Below are 17958 nucleotides of genomic sequence, written 5' to 3'. Positions count from 1 at the left end.
TTTTTTGGAATGTATTTTGTCTAAACCCAAGGAACTGCACTAAATATAAGAGAATGTGTATCTTTCCTGTGTTTTTCATTCTTGTTTTGGTGTTCCACTGCCCAACTTCTGGTTTAAGGAACATGCGACATACACCTACCTCACAGAGTTGTTGTGAGGATAAAATGGAGGAGAGAACCATGTAAGCCACTTTGAGTCCCCATTGGGAGGGAAAGATGAGATATAAACAAAGTAAATAAATACATAAATGGCTCTGTGCTTCAGAGTGAATTAGGCTTCTTCCTCAATGTTCAAGTTTGTTCCAGACAGCACCAACAACAAAACCCCAATTGACATACAGCTGCTACGTTAGGGAGGATAAAATTACCTTTGGAAGTACTTGAACTACCAGCGCAACGTGAGTTCTTGTGAATATTTCAGTGTCTAAATGTCAGGAGGTTTTAATCGATCCAACTCCCCAAACATCAACTCAATACCAAAACGAAGCCAAGATAGCTGAAGCACCTCTGACACTAGCTTAGCTCGCTGATTCATAGTGGAGGGATCCAATCTGTCTGTTCCCAAAGAGGGTGCCAAAACCATTCCAGTACTAGCTATGAGCTGTGTTTAGCAATTGGGACCAAATAACCTTCCAGATTCTACATTCTGAAAATGAGAAAAGGTTGAAAAAAGCTAGTCCCCCCCCACCGCCGCTTTCTTCTGTTCAGAGCAAATCATTCTACACATGCAAACACAAATACTGCAGGAGTATTGTAATATATAGCAAAGAATGTGTTGTAGTGGACGACTCTTATTGGAAACTATAGTAAAAGGGGTTTTTTTTAAGTCCACTAAAGTAACAGCAGCAGGTGCTAATCCATTGGAGGCGTGCCAGGACCATAAGTTACTGGATACTCTGGGTCAGATGGGTTCACCAATGGAGCTAAATTTAAAGTCTTAGGAATGAAAAATATCAAAAATAAATTGCATGACAATTAACTCTTTTAAAGCGACAATAAAATGTTTATCTGGGGCTTTTTTTGCCTGTACCATTTTAGGCACATAGCCAACAGCTGAGTTTAAAAAATACTGAAAAATCTTCCAACCACCTCCCCTCACAAAGCATCTAGTGCCCAAGTGCCCATCTAGAAGCCCAAGTGAGCTGGAGGATCAACTTACCTTTTTAGGAGGATCTTAGGTGGAGATCCCACAGATGCCAGGTATTGTGTAATGGTTAGAGAGCCATTCTAGAATCTGGGAGACCCAGGATCAAGTCCTCTCTCTGCTATGCAAGCTCCTTGGGTGATGGTGGGCCAGTCACTCTCTCTCCGCCTCGTAAGGTTGTTGTGAGGATAAAATGGACAAAATGGAAGGAAAAACAATACATGCCACCTCAAGCTTCTTGGAGGAAGGACAGGATAAGAATATACTGAATAAATAAATATGCTGGGATAAGAGCCAGAGATGCTGGATTTATTTTACTACTTTTATATTGTGCCTTCCTCACAAGTGGGGATATAAAGCAGCTTGCATCACTCTGTTCTCTTCTATTTTATCTTCACAACAACTCTGTGACGTAGGTTAGGTTGAGAAGATGTGACTGGCCCAAGGTTACCGCACAGGCTTCCATGGCAGGGATTGGAACCTGGGCCTCCAAGATCCTAGTCCAAAATTCTTACCACTATACCATGGCGTCTGGCATTGCTCACTCATGTCTGGAATTTGCGGATGTTCTGAAGAACCTATGACGTCCCACTGGCTTACCAGCTCACACCCTTAACCAGTGTGCATGATAGATCAGGAAGTGATTAGACAATCAAAAGGAAATCATATTTCTCTTGAACAGGGTCTCAGAAGCAGGGCATATACTCAAGGGCTGTAGCCAGGGTAATGAGCTAGCTATACGACTTGCTTTGATTGGATACAGAAAAAGAAACAAGAAATTACTTGCTGTACTGGGAATATATACACCATGGTACTAAAATATGTAAGATCAGACCACTAATACACCTAGTCCAGCATCTTGTTTCGCAGAGTGGCCACACAGTTTCCTTGGAGGGCCAACAAACAAAGCAAAGATGCCAAGTCCTGCCCCTGGTGCTGCCTCCTAGCACTGGTACTCTAAAATAGATTCCACTTGCTGTGCCCAGTCTTCCAGACCATCAAGGGATTCATAGTCTATAGCTGGGAAAACGACATCCCCATAAGTAACTTAATTAACATTTCTGGTCTGTATGTCTGGCTAGCTGCCTGTTCTTTCATACACAGTCTAAGGGGGCTTTTTTGGTATGATCTGACAAAATATATCCCACTCACTCTTTCATAATTTTGCCAGCACCTGATGTAGTGGTAATTGCCACACAAAATGCATTAGAGAGGGGACAGCATTCACTTCTGTGGTGTCACCACAAATAGGAGAAAGGAAGCACTCAGCCTGTTTAATATAAAATTAAAAATGAAGTCACAAAATGGCAGGCCAGCAATATTGTAGATAACAGTGGCTGCGCTGTTTGTCACTTAAAAAATAATATTCAACTGGAGCTATAATGACAGATATGTTATGGAATGACATGCCTGGTAATTGATGACAGATATGATGTCAGATACATTACAGAATCACCAACGGTGACCTAAGAAGCTATGTAACACAAACTCTGGGAAAGCTTCTCTTTTAGACAGCTATTCCAGGTTCAGTCTTGGCAAACTGGGTGATAACAAAGCATCATCACAAGTGGTATTGCTGCTAACAGCCACGATTAGTACTGATGGCCTGGAAGTCAAGAATTCTTCTGAACCTCAGTGAGTGGCAGCAGGACATGCCTTACTTAGCACAATGTGAGACTGCACTCTTAGGCATGGACACCTTCAAAACCTTGTGTTACCCAATGAGGAGGTCTCCATGTGAGTTGGGGAAGTAGCATGCAAGGAGAGGCAGCGAGAGGTGGGTAACTTCAGGATCTCCCCGTGTATATGATGATTGTCCCGACTAGAGAACTCTTCCAATGAATCAGGAAGATGTTTCAACCAACAAGGGTTTTTTATTGAAAATATTAAAAATCAACAGCATGCAAAAACACGCACACACAGAGCTAACTAGAAAGCAGTGGTGAAAATTGGATAGAGTTTGAGGGATTGGGTGATGATTACCATCCAGAAACGGGCATTCAGGAGAGAGAGTGCTGAGCGACCAGTGCACCAAGAGCTCAGATGGAGGTCTGAGGGTGGATGCTGGACACAACTATGTCAGAAGGGTAGTCCAATTATACTATGGAACGCACCCTGGGGCAAGATTGTATCTTCTGCCCCAAAACAATTACTTAATGGTTGTCCTCAGAGTGGGAAAAAGGACCGGGTAGCTGTCTCTTGGGCGAGACAATAAACTGGGAAGGTTTGATAAAGTCTTCCTGGGCGGAACTGAAGTTATCAGTGATGACTGACAACCTGCGATGAATGGGTAGGTAAGGCTATCAGAGCCCTGAGTCGCCTATAGGACGAATGGATAAGGGAAGAACAGTAGGGTGTGTTACAGTGATTAATTCAGGAACTCCTGGAAGACCCTATTGTCTTAGGATCTCTGCACATCTCTTGGGCGTGGGGGCTGAAAGCTGGCCTCGCCTGACATCTCACATGCTAGCAACATTCCATCTCCCGGCTGCGATCTGGCTTCCATATTTCTGCCTGCTTGGATAGTGTTTTGTGTTTGAAACACATTATCATTCAACACCCATTTCTTTCTCTTTTAAATTTCTTATTCTTTATTTTATCTCATATTATCATGGGAGGGGAATAAACAGAAAATACCATTTGAATGTTGCACGGAAGAGGTTAATGATACTGTTTTTGGAAAAATCCGAACAGTGCCAACATAAAACTACATTCTATACAACTTTAAATAAACCAATAAAAAACGGGAAGCTCACTTGTCATACATAAGGAATTTCCAGTAGACACCATAGTACTCACATAAGAAGACACTGCACAGCCATAGATATGAGTTCTGGAGTACATTTTCCTTCCCAGCAACAAAATACCAAACTTGTAGTATATGTTCATAAAAGCAGCAGCTTCAAGGAATAAATGGGGATTGATAACAAATGAGCAACAAATGGATATTCACTAGGCAAAACAAAACAGGTAAGTTTTAAGATGTATCAAATTCCCTTTCCCTTTGGAGAACTTAGCTGCAAAAATAAGCAGAGCAAGGCAAACTTTTGTAAAATATGAAGCAAAAGTGTCTCTAAGGTTATGCAGAGTGCCTTTTCCTCCCAACTGAGCAACCAGTTACTGTGTCAGTTACTACAAATGAGTTATAGGTGAGATGAAGTAACAGAATCCCTGAACACAATTATTTCCCCCCATCTCTAAACAATATTATTATCCATACACAGGACTTTCAAATTAGATGGCATGGCATAAGACCAAGCACCTCTTGAAGGTCTGCCTCCACACCTACAGAAATCAAACAAGCAACAACAAAATGTTTAAGAGCAAATTTTGAGTTTCAACCACACACTTAAAAGTCTGTTGCCGAGCTCAAGGCAGACAGAAACATTTGTGGGGTCTTTGCTTTCTCCCTTACTGACATCTGGGCCATTTCCACACGGCTTACCTTTTACCAGAACACAGCGTGTTCTTGCACAAAATCATGCAATAACAGTGTCTTCCTGGCACAATTTCACACATGAAGACATTGTGTTCCAGCAAAAGGTAAGCTGTGTGGAAACAGCCCTGGTCGATAGACATTCAGCAGAATAAGGCAATGGAGCTCTGAGATAGTTCTTCAGAGTGCAGGTATTGGATCTAATTTCTGAATGCTCTTCTATATAAAACGCCAACTGTACAGTAAACAAGCACATTAGGGAGCACTTCTTGTTTATGTGCTCGCTTATCTCACTATCAGGGATTTTTACACAGGGGAACATTTTAAAAATGTATCTGCGGTCTGATGTGGCACAGTCAGGAATTCTATCATCCCATTCTACTATCTCATTTTGCTTCATTTGTAGATCAGACGTTAGTTTAGAAATGAAAAGTGCTTTAGAATGAACTACAACTGTGTGTGTGTGGGGGGGGGACCCACTCTGCCTAGCCACTCCCAGCATGCCTAGCCTCTCAAAGCTCCTCCTATCTACTTGACTCAAATTTCACCCATTGAAATCACACATCTGAGACATGATAGCTAAATGGAATATTTATGTTTAGAGGCTGAACCTCCATATACCAGATGAAGTGGTAGTGCTGCTGCCCTCATGTCTGCTTGCCGTCTCTCCCAGGGCATTTGCTGCATCTCTGTTATAACCTTATTTATAAAGTTCCTCTCATTTGTGCTGTATCTGTGGATTTAGCTTCTGCATCACAGAGGTTTATATCAAAGACGCCAGGGCGCATTCCAGAAGTACAAAAAGTAGTAAGAGCTTTAAGGGGTAAGAAAATAGTTTAGAAACTGAAAAAGGTGATTAGAGCAGAACAATTCTAGATCGATTCAGCAAAAAGATGTATCAGGAAGAAAGCTAAGAGTAGAAAAGAAGACATGGCAATAGCTGGGTGGTGGAGATAAGGTGGCAAGGGAGGAGTCACTAAGGGACACTAAGCCAGGACACCACACAGATAACTAAATCACTGGTCGGATAAATGTGCAGAATGAAGCCAACTTAGAGAGAAAAAGTTAGGAGGAACTTTATACATTTGTGAATTATAGATACATGGTTAGCAGCTGACTGAAAAAATTTTTAAACACTGAAAATCCTGGTAAGAGCTTGAAACAGTGTGATGAACTAAAACCTACATTACCTGAAGAACTGTACGTAGCTGTTCAAAGACAACAGGAAGTATGAGAGGTCAATAGCAGAGAGGGTGGGAAGAAATCAATCAACTCTTGCCTTAGCAATCTGAGATTTGCTTCTCTTTCTACTTGCATTATAGCTTACCCAGCTGCTGGAGGTAAGCTAGAGGCATCGTATTTAATTTTGTTCTATTTTTGCAAGCATCTCACGTTCATGCAGTAGCGAGATCCACGCTTTCAGAAAATGGAAAGTTGCAAAGCCTGATATAAATTTCAGAATCTAATTGCATGCTGGTGCAGAAACAATAGGACACCATAACTGGGTGTCAGGAAAACATAATAGCAAGAAAGGATGAAAGGGCTCCTGGGGCTGGTGCAAAGTGCATTTCTCTGAATAAGTTCAGAGAATCTCCAAACAGGAATGTGGAGGAAGGGCTTCCAAATCAGAGGATGGGAGTTCATCACAGACTTGAGCCTTGGCATATTTTGTTTAGGAATTAAGCGCTAAAAATGGAGCATCGCAACCAAAGAAAGAGAAAACACAAAAAGCATCAGTGATTTCATGGAGAAAATATTTCCATCGTTTTTAAGATTAGTGGGCTCTCCCATTTTTACAGTTTTGAGACAAGTGTTCTTGCCTATTGCAAATACACCACAAGGCGGATGTGAGTGGATTCACAGGTAACTAGCTCAAAACTATTTCGTTGTAAGTTTTAGCGTATAGATTCCATTTGATGCTAACAACAGCTAAAGCTTTGCTCCGTGCTTTTGAGGCCAACTCTTCCATTTTCTAGAGGAGGATGAGCGGAAACTAACAGACATGTTGGACTGGCACTTTACAACACAGCTCTCGGCTGGGATCCCTCAGCCACTATTAGGAATTATTTGAACATCTTCCATATAAACGCTCAAGGTGACAAAGCTAATGTCTCAATGTTAGGAGCCCAATTCTGCAACTGAGGTCCACCTTAACTTATGCACAAACATCCCAGTGTAAGATTGGGACCTAGTAGGCAGGTGTGGACAGACTAGATGCTTCTAGAGAGTGTTGTCCATAGGCAATACGCTGGATATGATCATTTGGAGGTGAATTTCTAAAAAGCACTCTTCATCTACAGACATTAGAATTTCTTGGTGAGAAGACTGAGAATGCATCCTTGTCTTTTACAGATTGTAAGGGAATGCTGCAGTAGTTATTTAACACTCTTCTTTGTTTTTCCCCCTAGCGCTTTTGCTATATAATATTCCTGTTGTTTCTGTATTTTGAAGTCAGATGCTTGTTTCCTGCAAAAACAAAACAAAAATTACCATGAAATATCACATCATTTTCTTCATAAAGAAAAACAGGCATCCAAATAAAGTAGTCCTTGTTAAACTCCAGAAATGATTTCAAATATCAAGAAAATCAACTGAAGTCTCCTGAAATCTGTGGCATCTACAGAATAATCTCTCCAAACCTACTAATTACTGAAAATGAAGAATTATTTATTTAGTGAATTTTTATCCCTCCCTTCCTCCAAAGAGCACAGGGTGGCATACATCTGCTCTCTTCCCTGTTATCTTTACAACAATTCTGTGAGGTGGATTAGGCAGAAAGAGAATGAATGGCTATTTGCCAGCCAGTTTCATGGCAACTGGGGATTTGAACCAAGGTGTCTTCAACCCAACCAGAAGATTCTCTGTTATTATTAACATTCCCACCTAAGAGGAAAGCCTTGAACTAGCAAGGGGTGGGGCGGGGCTCAGTCTATTTAAAAAAGCTAAACACATTTTTGAGCAAAAAACCATAGTTTTGGGCTTAGCATCTATGTAGACAGTAATACAGAAACAGAATTTATATGTTCCATGAAAATATTATACTCGGTTGCCCCAAGACACCCCCTTCAACTGAGAGCTATGTCTCTGCACCCCCAAATTCTTGAGGAAATCCATTCTTTGATATCAAACTAGAGATTCTCCATCATTCAATGCATCACCTCAGGCACTTGCAAGAGGAAGAATCACGGTTACTATGAGAACTCCGGAGCATATTAATCAAGGTATTTTTGTGTGACCCTCAAAATCTACCCATTCTCCAGTAATATAACGAACAATGCTTGCAGGATAATAACCTACACGTTTATACCCTTTTAAACCTACTCTTTTAGACAATTTCCCTCACAATGAAGACTTTGCTGGAAACCTAATCAGATATTTGGTCATGATCATCTACCCATCTCCAGACCTCAAATATTAGCCATACCTGTTTCAAAGGTAATTCAGTCATCTCAGATCCATCTCTCTCCCCTATAACATCGCCTAGACACCTTCCCCATTAGCATCTCCCACAAAGAAAATTTCAGATCTTCCAGCAGCAGCTTGGATCCCAACATTACCCCCAATGGCAGCGTAGATTCTATATTAAGTAATATTTAAAGAGAAAAGCACAATCATGCTACCTATGTCAAAATATGATAGACTGAATCCAGGAGTCATTTTTCTGCTGCTGGAAGGCACTGCTGTAGAACAGAACTGTCCTGCTTCACGAGTCCTGCTGCAATTCCCCAGGGGGAACATTAGGAACTGAAAATTATTATTGTTGTTGTTATAGTTATTACTTATTATTATTTCATTAACAGAATTTATATCCTGCCTTTCTGCAGGGCCACCAAGAGGGATGAACTGGTGGTCTGCACTGAGAGTGCAGAACTAGCTAAAATTACATCCTATCTTCTACTGGAGGAAAATGTCTTTCGGTTCCAATACATGTATTTTCAATTAATTGTCTAAGAGATGCCTGACTCCCCCAGGTGTCAATGACACCTGTCAGTGGATGGAAGACGTCTCAGTCTGAAACACTCACTTTAGGGTTTGCTTCTGTTTGTTGATGAAATGCTGCAGCTCCTTTATCTCGTTGTCTTTACAGTTTAGAATGTCTTCCTGTTTCTGAATATGGCTCTCAATTTCTGTAAGAAATTGGGAAAATGGGAAAACCATTTGAAAAACCACGACTTTAATCTTTCTGTACGCTAGACCTCAAGAACTCAGGGCAGATGGCACACATATGTGCATATAAGTCATAACAAAATTTTACTACAGAACAAAATAACCACATTACGCTGCTCTGTGAATAATCATATCCAAAAGGTGATGTGGTAAGTGTGCCACATTGTAGAAACTTTAATGTTGTGTCCCAAATGCCTAGATTCTATGCCCAGATTGACATAATTAAACATTTTATTCAGATTATTCTCTTCCCAGAATAAACTGAGCTCAAATACATCTTTTCCATTTTTTTTCTTGTACTAAGGAAGGCTTCTGAGCAATTTTGAAGCTCTCTAACTGCTTGTTAGTCCTTATTAGTCACACTAAAAGGTATTACATCTAATAATCAATTAATCGATTTGCTGGACCAGTGTAGCTACCAAGATTTTGATCTACTTGTTAGTAACCAAAACTTTTACAGTTGTTTATTTAGTATTCAATTATTTAGTCTGGTTAGGTAGAATTCTAAAATAAATTAAGAAATAAGACAGAAGTGCTCTAAAGTCCTTTGTATAAATCCTTAAGCAATACTGAACTCACTATTATTCCCATTTTACAAGCTGGAAAGTGAGGACGAAATGATGAATTACTAAGGCTATAGAACATTTTTAGGTTTACACTGGCATATGAATTTAAATCTCCGCATTCAAATCCAACATTAGATTTGTGATGATTCACAAGGAGGATTGTCAGATTGGGTATAGAGTTCAAGAAAAATGAACTCACTAGAAGATAACTTTTCAATAATGCTTATGGAATCGTTTGGGTAATATGCTTTGACAACAAATAGTGTTGGATCAGGAACGGAAAGACCCAGATTCAGGTACTTCCTCTGCTATGAAGTTCGCCAGGCAAACTTGAGCTAGTCAATCATTCTCAACCTAACATACCTCTCATGTTTGTAGGATAAAATGAACAAGTGAACCATGTATTTATTTATTTCATTTATACCCTACTTTTCTCCCTAGTGGGGGTGCAAAGTGGCGTGTAACACTCTCCCCTCCTGCGTTTTATCCTTGCAGCAGCCCTGTGAGTTAGGTTAGGCTGAGAGTGTGTGACTGGCCCAAGGTCACTCAGCAAACTTCCATGGCAGAGAAAAGATTTGAATTTGGGTCTCCCGGATCGTAGTCCAGCTACTACACCACATTGGGTCTCCGTATCCTGCCCTGAGCATCGCAGAAGAAGGGCAAGATAAATATGCTGCAGGCAATAAATATTTAAAAATAAAGTATTGCAACTGCAACAAAAGTCAGAGTATAGACAAATAATTCAGGCAAAGTGTAGAGAAATTATTCAGCCAATAGTATCATAACAGAGTCAAACAGATCCTGTGCTGTTAGCCACAGCTTAGAAGCTTGTATTAGATCTATCAGAAATATGTGTGGCCTCTTTAAGGCTTTGAATGATGGGAATTGTAGTTTACACTGCTACCAACAAGACAAGGGATATTTGAATCCTTAATGACCTTGTTCCTGTTTTTAGTGTAATGTTTTACAACTGCTCTTCCTCCCTTTGTCTGTACTGAGCATCTCCCACGAGGAAAGGGAAAAGATGACTGCTGTTACCACGCACATCTTAAATAAACTACTGCTATAATACACAGGAAGCATCCGTCTCTCTTGGCTGAACTGTAAGTTGGTTCTGGGTCATTTGGAATGGAATCCCTTGGGTCAGCAGGTAACTAAAGAGGAGTGGTAACCTGGAACTCCAGGATAGATCCAGTTATCTAATATTAAAATATAATGAAAAATTAATAGAGAAACCTGGGGTGGAGGAGTACAGCAATGCAAAGCAATTTACATTTAAGACTCGTACTGGGTTATTTTTGCACCCGTCACTGCTAGACTCCATGGTTTTTGGTGGAATGTCTTAATTGGACATTATGGAAGAAAACAACAGGGGCAGCTCTGTTCCCTGACAGAACTAAATTAAAGTGTACTCTAGAAGAGGACATCGTTCTTTCCATCAGCAGGTGCCTGTGGACTAAACCAAGCAAAGGACAATGGCTGGGAACATGCTGCATTGTGAAAAGTACCCTTTTGCACGAAGTGTTTGGGGTGTGCTAACATTATGTTTTCTCACAAGGTTCTCTGCAGAAATTCTTTCTTCTTCTGGGGATGGCAGCTGGACTCAACTATGACCCACCCCAATGCAGCAATGAAGAAAAACAGCTCATATGAAGCCAAGAAAGTCCTAAAAAAAAAATCACTCCTTTAAAGTTAGTTCCATCTGTGCTGCCAATTACACTTTTGGAAGAGATGCTTTCTACACTCCAAGGCAGCTGCATCTACAGGAGAGCACCTTCTTCAATGTTCCTGGAAGAGTTAAAATCTGTGAAAGTCTGCTGTGCTTACAGAATTACCGAATGTCCCCATCCTTACAAGCAGGAAGGTTTTGCAGTGGTTCTGGAAGATGCTTAACCTGGCATCTAAAAAAAGTTTGTAACATATTTGGCAAAGACCACCCATAGGCATGGAGCAAGTAAAGCTGCTATTCTAGGCACACTTGCTAGGGAGTAAATCACATTAATCCAATGGGACTCCTGAGTAAATATTCTTAGGCACATACTGTACAAACATCTTTTTATACACTCTGTGATCTAGTGCACATGTATTACAGACAGTGATCTCAGCTGACATAGATACCAACACCCTCATGCGGCAGGAAAGAAGAAGCCAGTATAGTCTCAGGTGATGGCAGATTTCATATTCAATAAAGGACAAGGCACCATTGTGTTTTACAATGACACAGAAAGAAGTCTTTTGGTAGATCCTATTTTTTCACACATTGCCTAGAGGCATAACCCAGGTTTGCTACCAACTGCATTCTCAACAGTGAACTGCAGCCAATTGTGGCTGTATAATACATGTTTTTAAATATGTGCTCATTTTATTCACACATTTCACCATTAAGCACACACAAAATATGTCAGGCATACACCTAAAATGTAAAATAAAAGTTTCAGGCAACAAAATAATCTAGCAAACTTACCCGTACATTTGCTTTTCAGCTTGTCTTTTTGGATTGATTCCTTGAGCACTTTGCTTTTCACACTGGAAAGTCTACAACAGAAGCAACAACAAAAACTGTAGCTTTACAGGCTGAAAACAGTTTATGGTCTTATTTGCATAAACAACTTGCCAACTGCATTAAATTTACCTAGAGTATTTCAAAGCTGTTGGGAACAGGATCCACACATCTCACAGGTAGCTTTGTAAGCTTCGCTCAATTTGTGCAGCAAATAGTCATAATTTTGTGATCTCAAATATGTGTATGGATTCACTATGATGTCACAATGATTTCAAAACAGTCATTCTTCACAGGATCTTAACACTGGTTAAGTTTTTAAATATCAGTAGCAGCCTGATCCGCAGAGGTAGGTGTGCTTGATATCCATGGGTTTTAAGCACGTCTAACTCAGTATCTGAAGAAATGAGCTGTGGCTCACGAAAGCTCATACCCTACCACAAATTTTACTAGTCTTATAGGAGCTACTTGACTCTTGCTCTTTTCTACTGCTACAGTCTAACACGGCTACCCATCTTGATCTAACTCTGTATAAGCACTGCATAAGCACAGGCAGTTATATATTGCTATAAAAATTACATTTAGAATGCAGACCTAGCAAAATCTATTCAATGGTTTGTTGTCTATACCTGTGGCCATCCTACTTCAAGTATTGGTTCAGCCATGGTTATATAGAGGATTCAACTAGATGACATGCAGGAGATTAATGTTCAGAGTTTAACTAAACTAGTGGCAGCTTTGAACATTGGGGAAGTAGTTCTAGAGAAAGGGGACGTTCAATCCTTTGTTCCCACACTGTTTCACTGAAACTGCCTATTCCTTAAGATTTTTAAAATTGCCTTCAAATATTCCCTCAGTGCAACTCCCCCAATCTTCTAAGTAAGGACTAATCAGCTTTTAAAAACACAAGAGAACCTAATCATAGATTGTCCACATTAGATCTAGTTTGTTCAGAAGCATCACTGGATTTGTTTCCTGTGTCCTCCATTCCGCTCATCATAATAATTATGAAATATTCCTCAAGGTTATTTTGGGAATAAAGAAATGTTACTGCTCCTCTTATGATCTAGGGACAGGATGGACTTTGAGACTGCCTTCAAAGGTTCTCTTAAATTAAATGCCCTCCTCAGTTCCTAGCAGAGAGGCCTATGGCCAGAAACCAGCAATTGTTCAGCTATGCATTCTAAAAGTTCACAGCATATGCTCAACTTTAATTGCAATGAAGTGGCTTTTTAAATTAAAAAATGTCCACTGAGGGTTAGTCTCCAACTTCAGTGAAGAACTAAAGTTGCTTTTTAAAAAGGAAGCAAACTTATTTATCATATCTAGTTTAATGTATTGTACCCCACCTTTCTCCTCAATGGGGATCCAAAGTGGCTTACATAATTCTGCTCTCCTCCATTTTATCCTCACAACAGCCCTGTGAGGTAGGTTAGGCTGAGAGTGTGTGACTGGCCCAAGATCAGCTGCAAGATTCCATGGCAGAGTGGAGATTTGAACTTGAGTCTCCTAGATCCTAGTCCAACAATCTAACTACTACACCCACGCACATTTAAGTTCTATGTGCCAGCAATGAGCAGATGTGAGGCTTGCGCCTCGTGTGAAAAACGCTGCATTTTAAGAGCTGTTGTGGTGGGTATATTTCTCATAATAACCAGAAATATAGGTGTTTGAGGCATAATCACATTTGACTAAAGCAAAGCTGCCTTCTCCCAATGGTTATCTTGATTATAAATATTATTCATACAGGATTAACACGGCATTTCAATTTGGACAGACCTGTCCTGTATTAATGGGGATACCTTCAGAAAAACTGCCATCTGTTTTATCTGACAACAGAGACTCAAATATCACAGCCTTTTGTAAGCTTATTCAGAATTGTCTCTTTGCCCCTATACTGCAATCCTATGTGCACTTACGTAGGACTTCATTCCACTAAAAAAGTGGGGCACATTTCAAAGTAAACATGAACAGGATTAGATTGAAATCCTAAACACACTTATTAAATCATAAATCACCTTAAATTCAATGGCCCTTTGCTTCAGAGGATTAGGATCATACACACAACTTTAAGATTTGAGACAGTGCAGGAGAAAACTTCCTCAGAATAGCTGCTAGAAATTGTGTGCAGCCTACAACAGCTGGAGAACTCTTCAAGAGCAGGACAGTTGGTTACAGCACGTGCTAGGTGCTGCTAGCTGCTTCTTCCTTTCCAGCCTCTGAATGCCCAGTAATAGACCAGACTAGAATGCAGCTGCTCTTTTCCAGTGCTAGGACTGTTTGTTCCTGCTTCTGAAGCACATAACAGGGAAGGCTACTGAAGCTGCCTTTCCCTCAGCGAGTGCCAGAAGCAATATGGGAGAAGACCTCCTGGATCCTGGTCTGCTTCCATTTCTAGCATGGCCATCTAGAGGTTGGCAGGGAAATTGGCTAGCAGTTAATGGGGCCCATAACTGACGTTGTACCCATTCCTACTATATTTTAAGCACTTCCCCATCAATTTACAATCATACGCATTGTCAAAGGCTTGTTTCTCCCTCTCAAGCTGCTTCGACAGGACGTCAATCTCCCCAAGGGCAAAGTCCAGCTGTTCGGATTCCTTAGCCAGATTCCTCTTGGTCTTTGCATGTTCTTCCACTTCCTTCTGTAAATTAAAGTACAGTTGAATAATCTTAGTTACTATGTTGACTAACAGACTTTATTCACTAACAAAGCAACACAGGTAGTGAACTCTGGTTCTATTAATAGGCTAGGAAAATTCTCCTGAAGCTTTTAATCTGCTCTCTCAGACTCAGGTATTCAAAAGCATTTTCCTACCTTCAACATCCTTGTACTTTATTTATGACCCAATTTTCAACAGAATGGAAATAATATATATTGAAAGCCTATAGAAGAACTGGATAAAAGTGTTCTAGATTCTGTGCAAAGATATGTAGCTACTGCAAGTGAAAAGTCCAGTAGCACCTTTAAGACTAACCAACTTTATTGTAGCATAAGCTTTCGAGAACCACAGCTCTCTTCGTTACATGCATCTGATGAAGACAGCTGTGGCTCTCAAAAGCTTATGCTACAATAAAGTTGGTTAGTCTTAAAGGAACTATTGGACTCCTTACTATTTTGCGACTACAGACTAACATGGCTAACTCCTCTGCAAGTGAAGTTACATACCTCTAGTTTCTTCAGAATAGCCTCATATTCCACTCTGCTTACTGAATTCTCCTCCAGTATTGCCATCTATAAAAAAGATGTTACATTTATTAAAATATTTGCATGAACAGCATATTATTCAGCTATCTGATTATTTTTGTAGTCTGACGTTATGTAGAGTATGGTGTACCAAAGCTAACTGTTTTCATGCTTAACTGATGTAGCACCATGGTTGAACGTTTGGGCTACAGATCAGTACTCTACTGGTTCAAATTCCACTTCTGCTATGAAGTCTGCATTTAATCACTGGTGTTTCAGAGCAAGGAGTACACATTCTGAATAATTCAATATTGCAAACTAACTGCAGTCCTAAGAATAATTACACCCTTCTAAAAGAGTGTAATATTATTTAGGGTTGCACTGTAAGAACATAAGAAGAGCTTTATTGGATCAAACCATCAAGTGGAGCAAGCTTCCAACAGCGGCCAAACAAAGGCATTATCATTTGCTCCTTAGCATTATTCACACTGCCTCTCAACTGGGCAGTTCCATTTAGCAATCACGGCCCATGATCCGCCTCTCTTCTATGAATTTGCCGTCGACGCCAGAGGCCATCATCATACAGGTCCATAAGCTTATTACAGCATGGCATGAAGAACCTTCCCCGCCCCCCCTCTAAATTTACTGCTCACTTGCATGGGATGAACATTTCCCCTTTCCCAAGAATAATTGGGAGAGAATACTTTCTATATAAACGTTGTCTGAGGGAGGAACCCGTGCCTAATAGTATTTGTAAAGAACAGCTGAATGAAAGATGCTTGTCAGACACAGGCTTGCGGGGTTTCTGGTTAGTGACAACCGCAGAGAACCAGCAAGGTCTTCGTCTTTGGGCAGGGAAGGGAGTTTGTATCTCCTCTCCCGCCTTCCGCCGCCTCCTCTCCCCCTTACGCCCCACCTGCCGCCTCAGCTTCTCCACCAACACCTCCTGGGTGGCGATCACGTCGCGCAACTGCCGGAAAGCCACCAACGACGCCATTTTGCAAGCTCCAGCCCGTTAGAAGCGGCCGCGCTCCCGCCACCGACCAATCAGAACGCGCTCCGCACCCCACGACCGTTGCTGGAGGCCAGTCGGCCGCGCGCTCACTTCGTTCGCGCGCGCGCGTCACAATTGTCTGCTTGTCTCACCTCAGCGCCACCTGTCAAAATGTCGGCACATAAAACGGGGGATTTAAGCGAGTGAAGCTGGAACACGTTGCTCGCTGTATCATAATAACCTTATTGCGTCATTTTAACAGTATTTATTTACTGAAAACGTTTTCAAGCCGCCTTTCCACCCTACTCAGGGAGCCCAAGAGCAACGAACATTTGGACATGAAAAACGACATATAAAATAATTCAGTAAAACGGTGTAAACACGTATACACATGGTTTTAGGTGCGTAGCCGTGTAGGTCCGTGGTAGAACAGCAGGATTTGAGTCCAGTAGCACCTTAGAGACGATGATTTTTCAGGGCATAAGCTTTGGAGAGTCAAAACTTCCCTTACACTGCCGATCAAACTGCTAGGTATCTTCTAGCTGCTACGAGACTTCTTGAGTTGATTGTGAATGGCCTTAGCTAACTTTCTTCCTGCTTTCATTAGTGTGTTTTTAAGCCTTGTTGTGATCCGCCCTGAGCCCACTGGTGTGGGGAGGGCGGACTAAAAATTGAATAAATTAAAATTAAAGTTTTTGATTATTTCTGAGTGCTATTCTTGATGCTGTGCTACTTAGAGATGTTGAAATTGGCCTTGATCGTAACTAATACCTAATAAAGGTTTTGCTTGCTTGCACCTCCCTTCTTCAGATTCAAGTATCTTTAGAAGAGAGCTTTGACTCTCAAAAGCTTATACTCTGAAAATTGTGTAGGTCTTAAGGTGCCAATGTTACTGGACTCAAATTCTGCCCATATACACACATCAGTGGCCGAAGATACTTTTTGCTTGGTTTGGCATGCCCAAATAACTATTATTGGTAGGGATGCCTGGTCCCTATACCCTCTTGAGAGCTTAAGCCTGACACGAACATGTGTTTTACTAGCCTTTAATCAGATTGCAAGTTAGAGATATTTAATATATTCCTGGTGGTGGTGGAGAGTGCCCTCATGTCATAGCGGACTTATGGTGACCCCTGGTGGGGTTTTCATAGTAAGAGACTAACAGAGGTGGTTTGCCTTTGCCTGCCTCTGCCACCTGGTCTTCGTTGGAGGTCTCTCATCCAATTACTTACCTAGGCTATCCAGGTCAGGGTAGTATTATTCCTACTCCCATATTAAAATTTTACAAACGATCACCATACCAGCAAAGTTTCAGCACAACTATTCTTCCTTCTGTTCAGCTGTGAGGGACTAGAATATTTTATGTGAATGAACACTTGTATTACCTAGTGGAAGAACTTTGTACTTGTGGGGAGAAAGGGGAATGCCCTGACCCGTTAAATAAAATTCTCTTCATAGTGATAGTTGTGCTTCAGGTTAAAAAGGACTTGGTTGACATTTCCCAACTTTCAGCTTTCTAAACTGCAGTGTTTGATATTCTGTAATGACCACGTAGTCTTCTTTGTAAATCTATAATGATTTGACTACAGAGATATAATGGGAAACAAACTCTTGAATGTGAGTATCCTGAACTTTGATACACATCTTTTATTTCATGTCTTATTTCCATAACACAGCAATAGTTGTCATTTTCAAGAATAAACAATGCATTACACGGGGGAAAACACTGTTGTTCAGTCTTAGAGCACAATCCTCAGATACTACTGCAGTCTTGTTGAAATTGTTTGAGAATTGAGGAGAGTAATAGAGAATTGTGTTTACTTCAAGTCCAATGATCATTAGAAGACAAACCATCCAGAATTCTTACTCTAGATGAGGAAAGCACATCTTATTTACTAGTCATTTGATGTCACAATACACACATATACACAGTTGATGAAAAATGAACTGTACAATCAAGATTCAG

The 17958-nt window shown here is 40.7% G+C and overlaps 1 protein-coding gene across 1 annotated transcript; it reads right to left on the bottom strand.

The window, feature by feature from the left end:
* Window positions 1-3708: 3708 nt before the first annotated feature.
* SPATA24 (spermatogenesis associated 24) lies at window positions 3709-15995 on the bottom strand. Its single transcript, XM_054981653.1, has 6 exons — window positions 15915-15995; window positions 14981-15046; window positions 14326-14456; window positions 11777-11847; window positions 8604-8706; window positions 3709-7045 (listed from the first exon to the last, which is right to left on the bottom strand). Exons 1-6 carry the CDS (start codon window positions 15993-15995, stop codon window positions 6955-6957), a joined length of 543 nt encoding a protein of 180 aa, XP_054837628.1. The 3' UTR covers window positions 3709-6954.
* Window positions 15996-17958: the final 1963 nt, after the last annotated feature.

The sequence above is a fragment of the Eublepharis macularius genome, chromosome 1 (genome assembly GCF_028583425.1).
Source record: "Eublepharis macularius isolate TG4126 chromosome 1, MPM_Emac_v1.0, whole genome shotgun sequence".
NCBI classification, from domain to species: domain Eukaryota; kingdom Metazoa; phylum Chordata; class Lepidosauria; order Squamata; family Eublepharidae; genus Eublepharis; species Eublepharis macularius.
The sequence above is the reverse complement of the archived record's forward strand: the minus strand, read 5'-3'. Positions and strand labels throughout refer to the sequence as shown.

Excerpts from the sequence above, each read along its gene's own strand:
- SPATA24 (XM_054981653.1), bottom strand. The coding sequence starts at position 15,995 with ATGGCGTCGTTGGTGGCTTTCCGGCAGTTGCGCGACGTGATCGCCACC. Across the intron at positions 8,707-11,776 it reads GCTGAAAAGCAAATGTACGG|AAATTGAGAGCCATATTCAG; the intron begins GTAAGTTTGCTA and ends AATTTCTTACAG. Across the intron at positions 7,046-8,603 it reads AAACAGAAGCAAACCCTAAA|GAAACAAGCATCTGACTTCA; the intron begins GTGAGTGTTTCA and ends TTGTTTTTGCAG.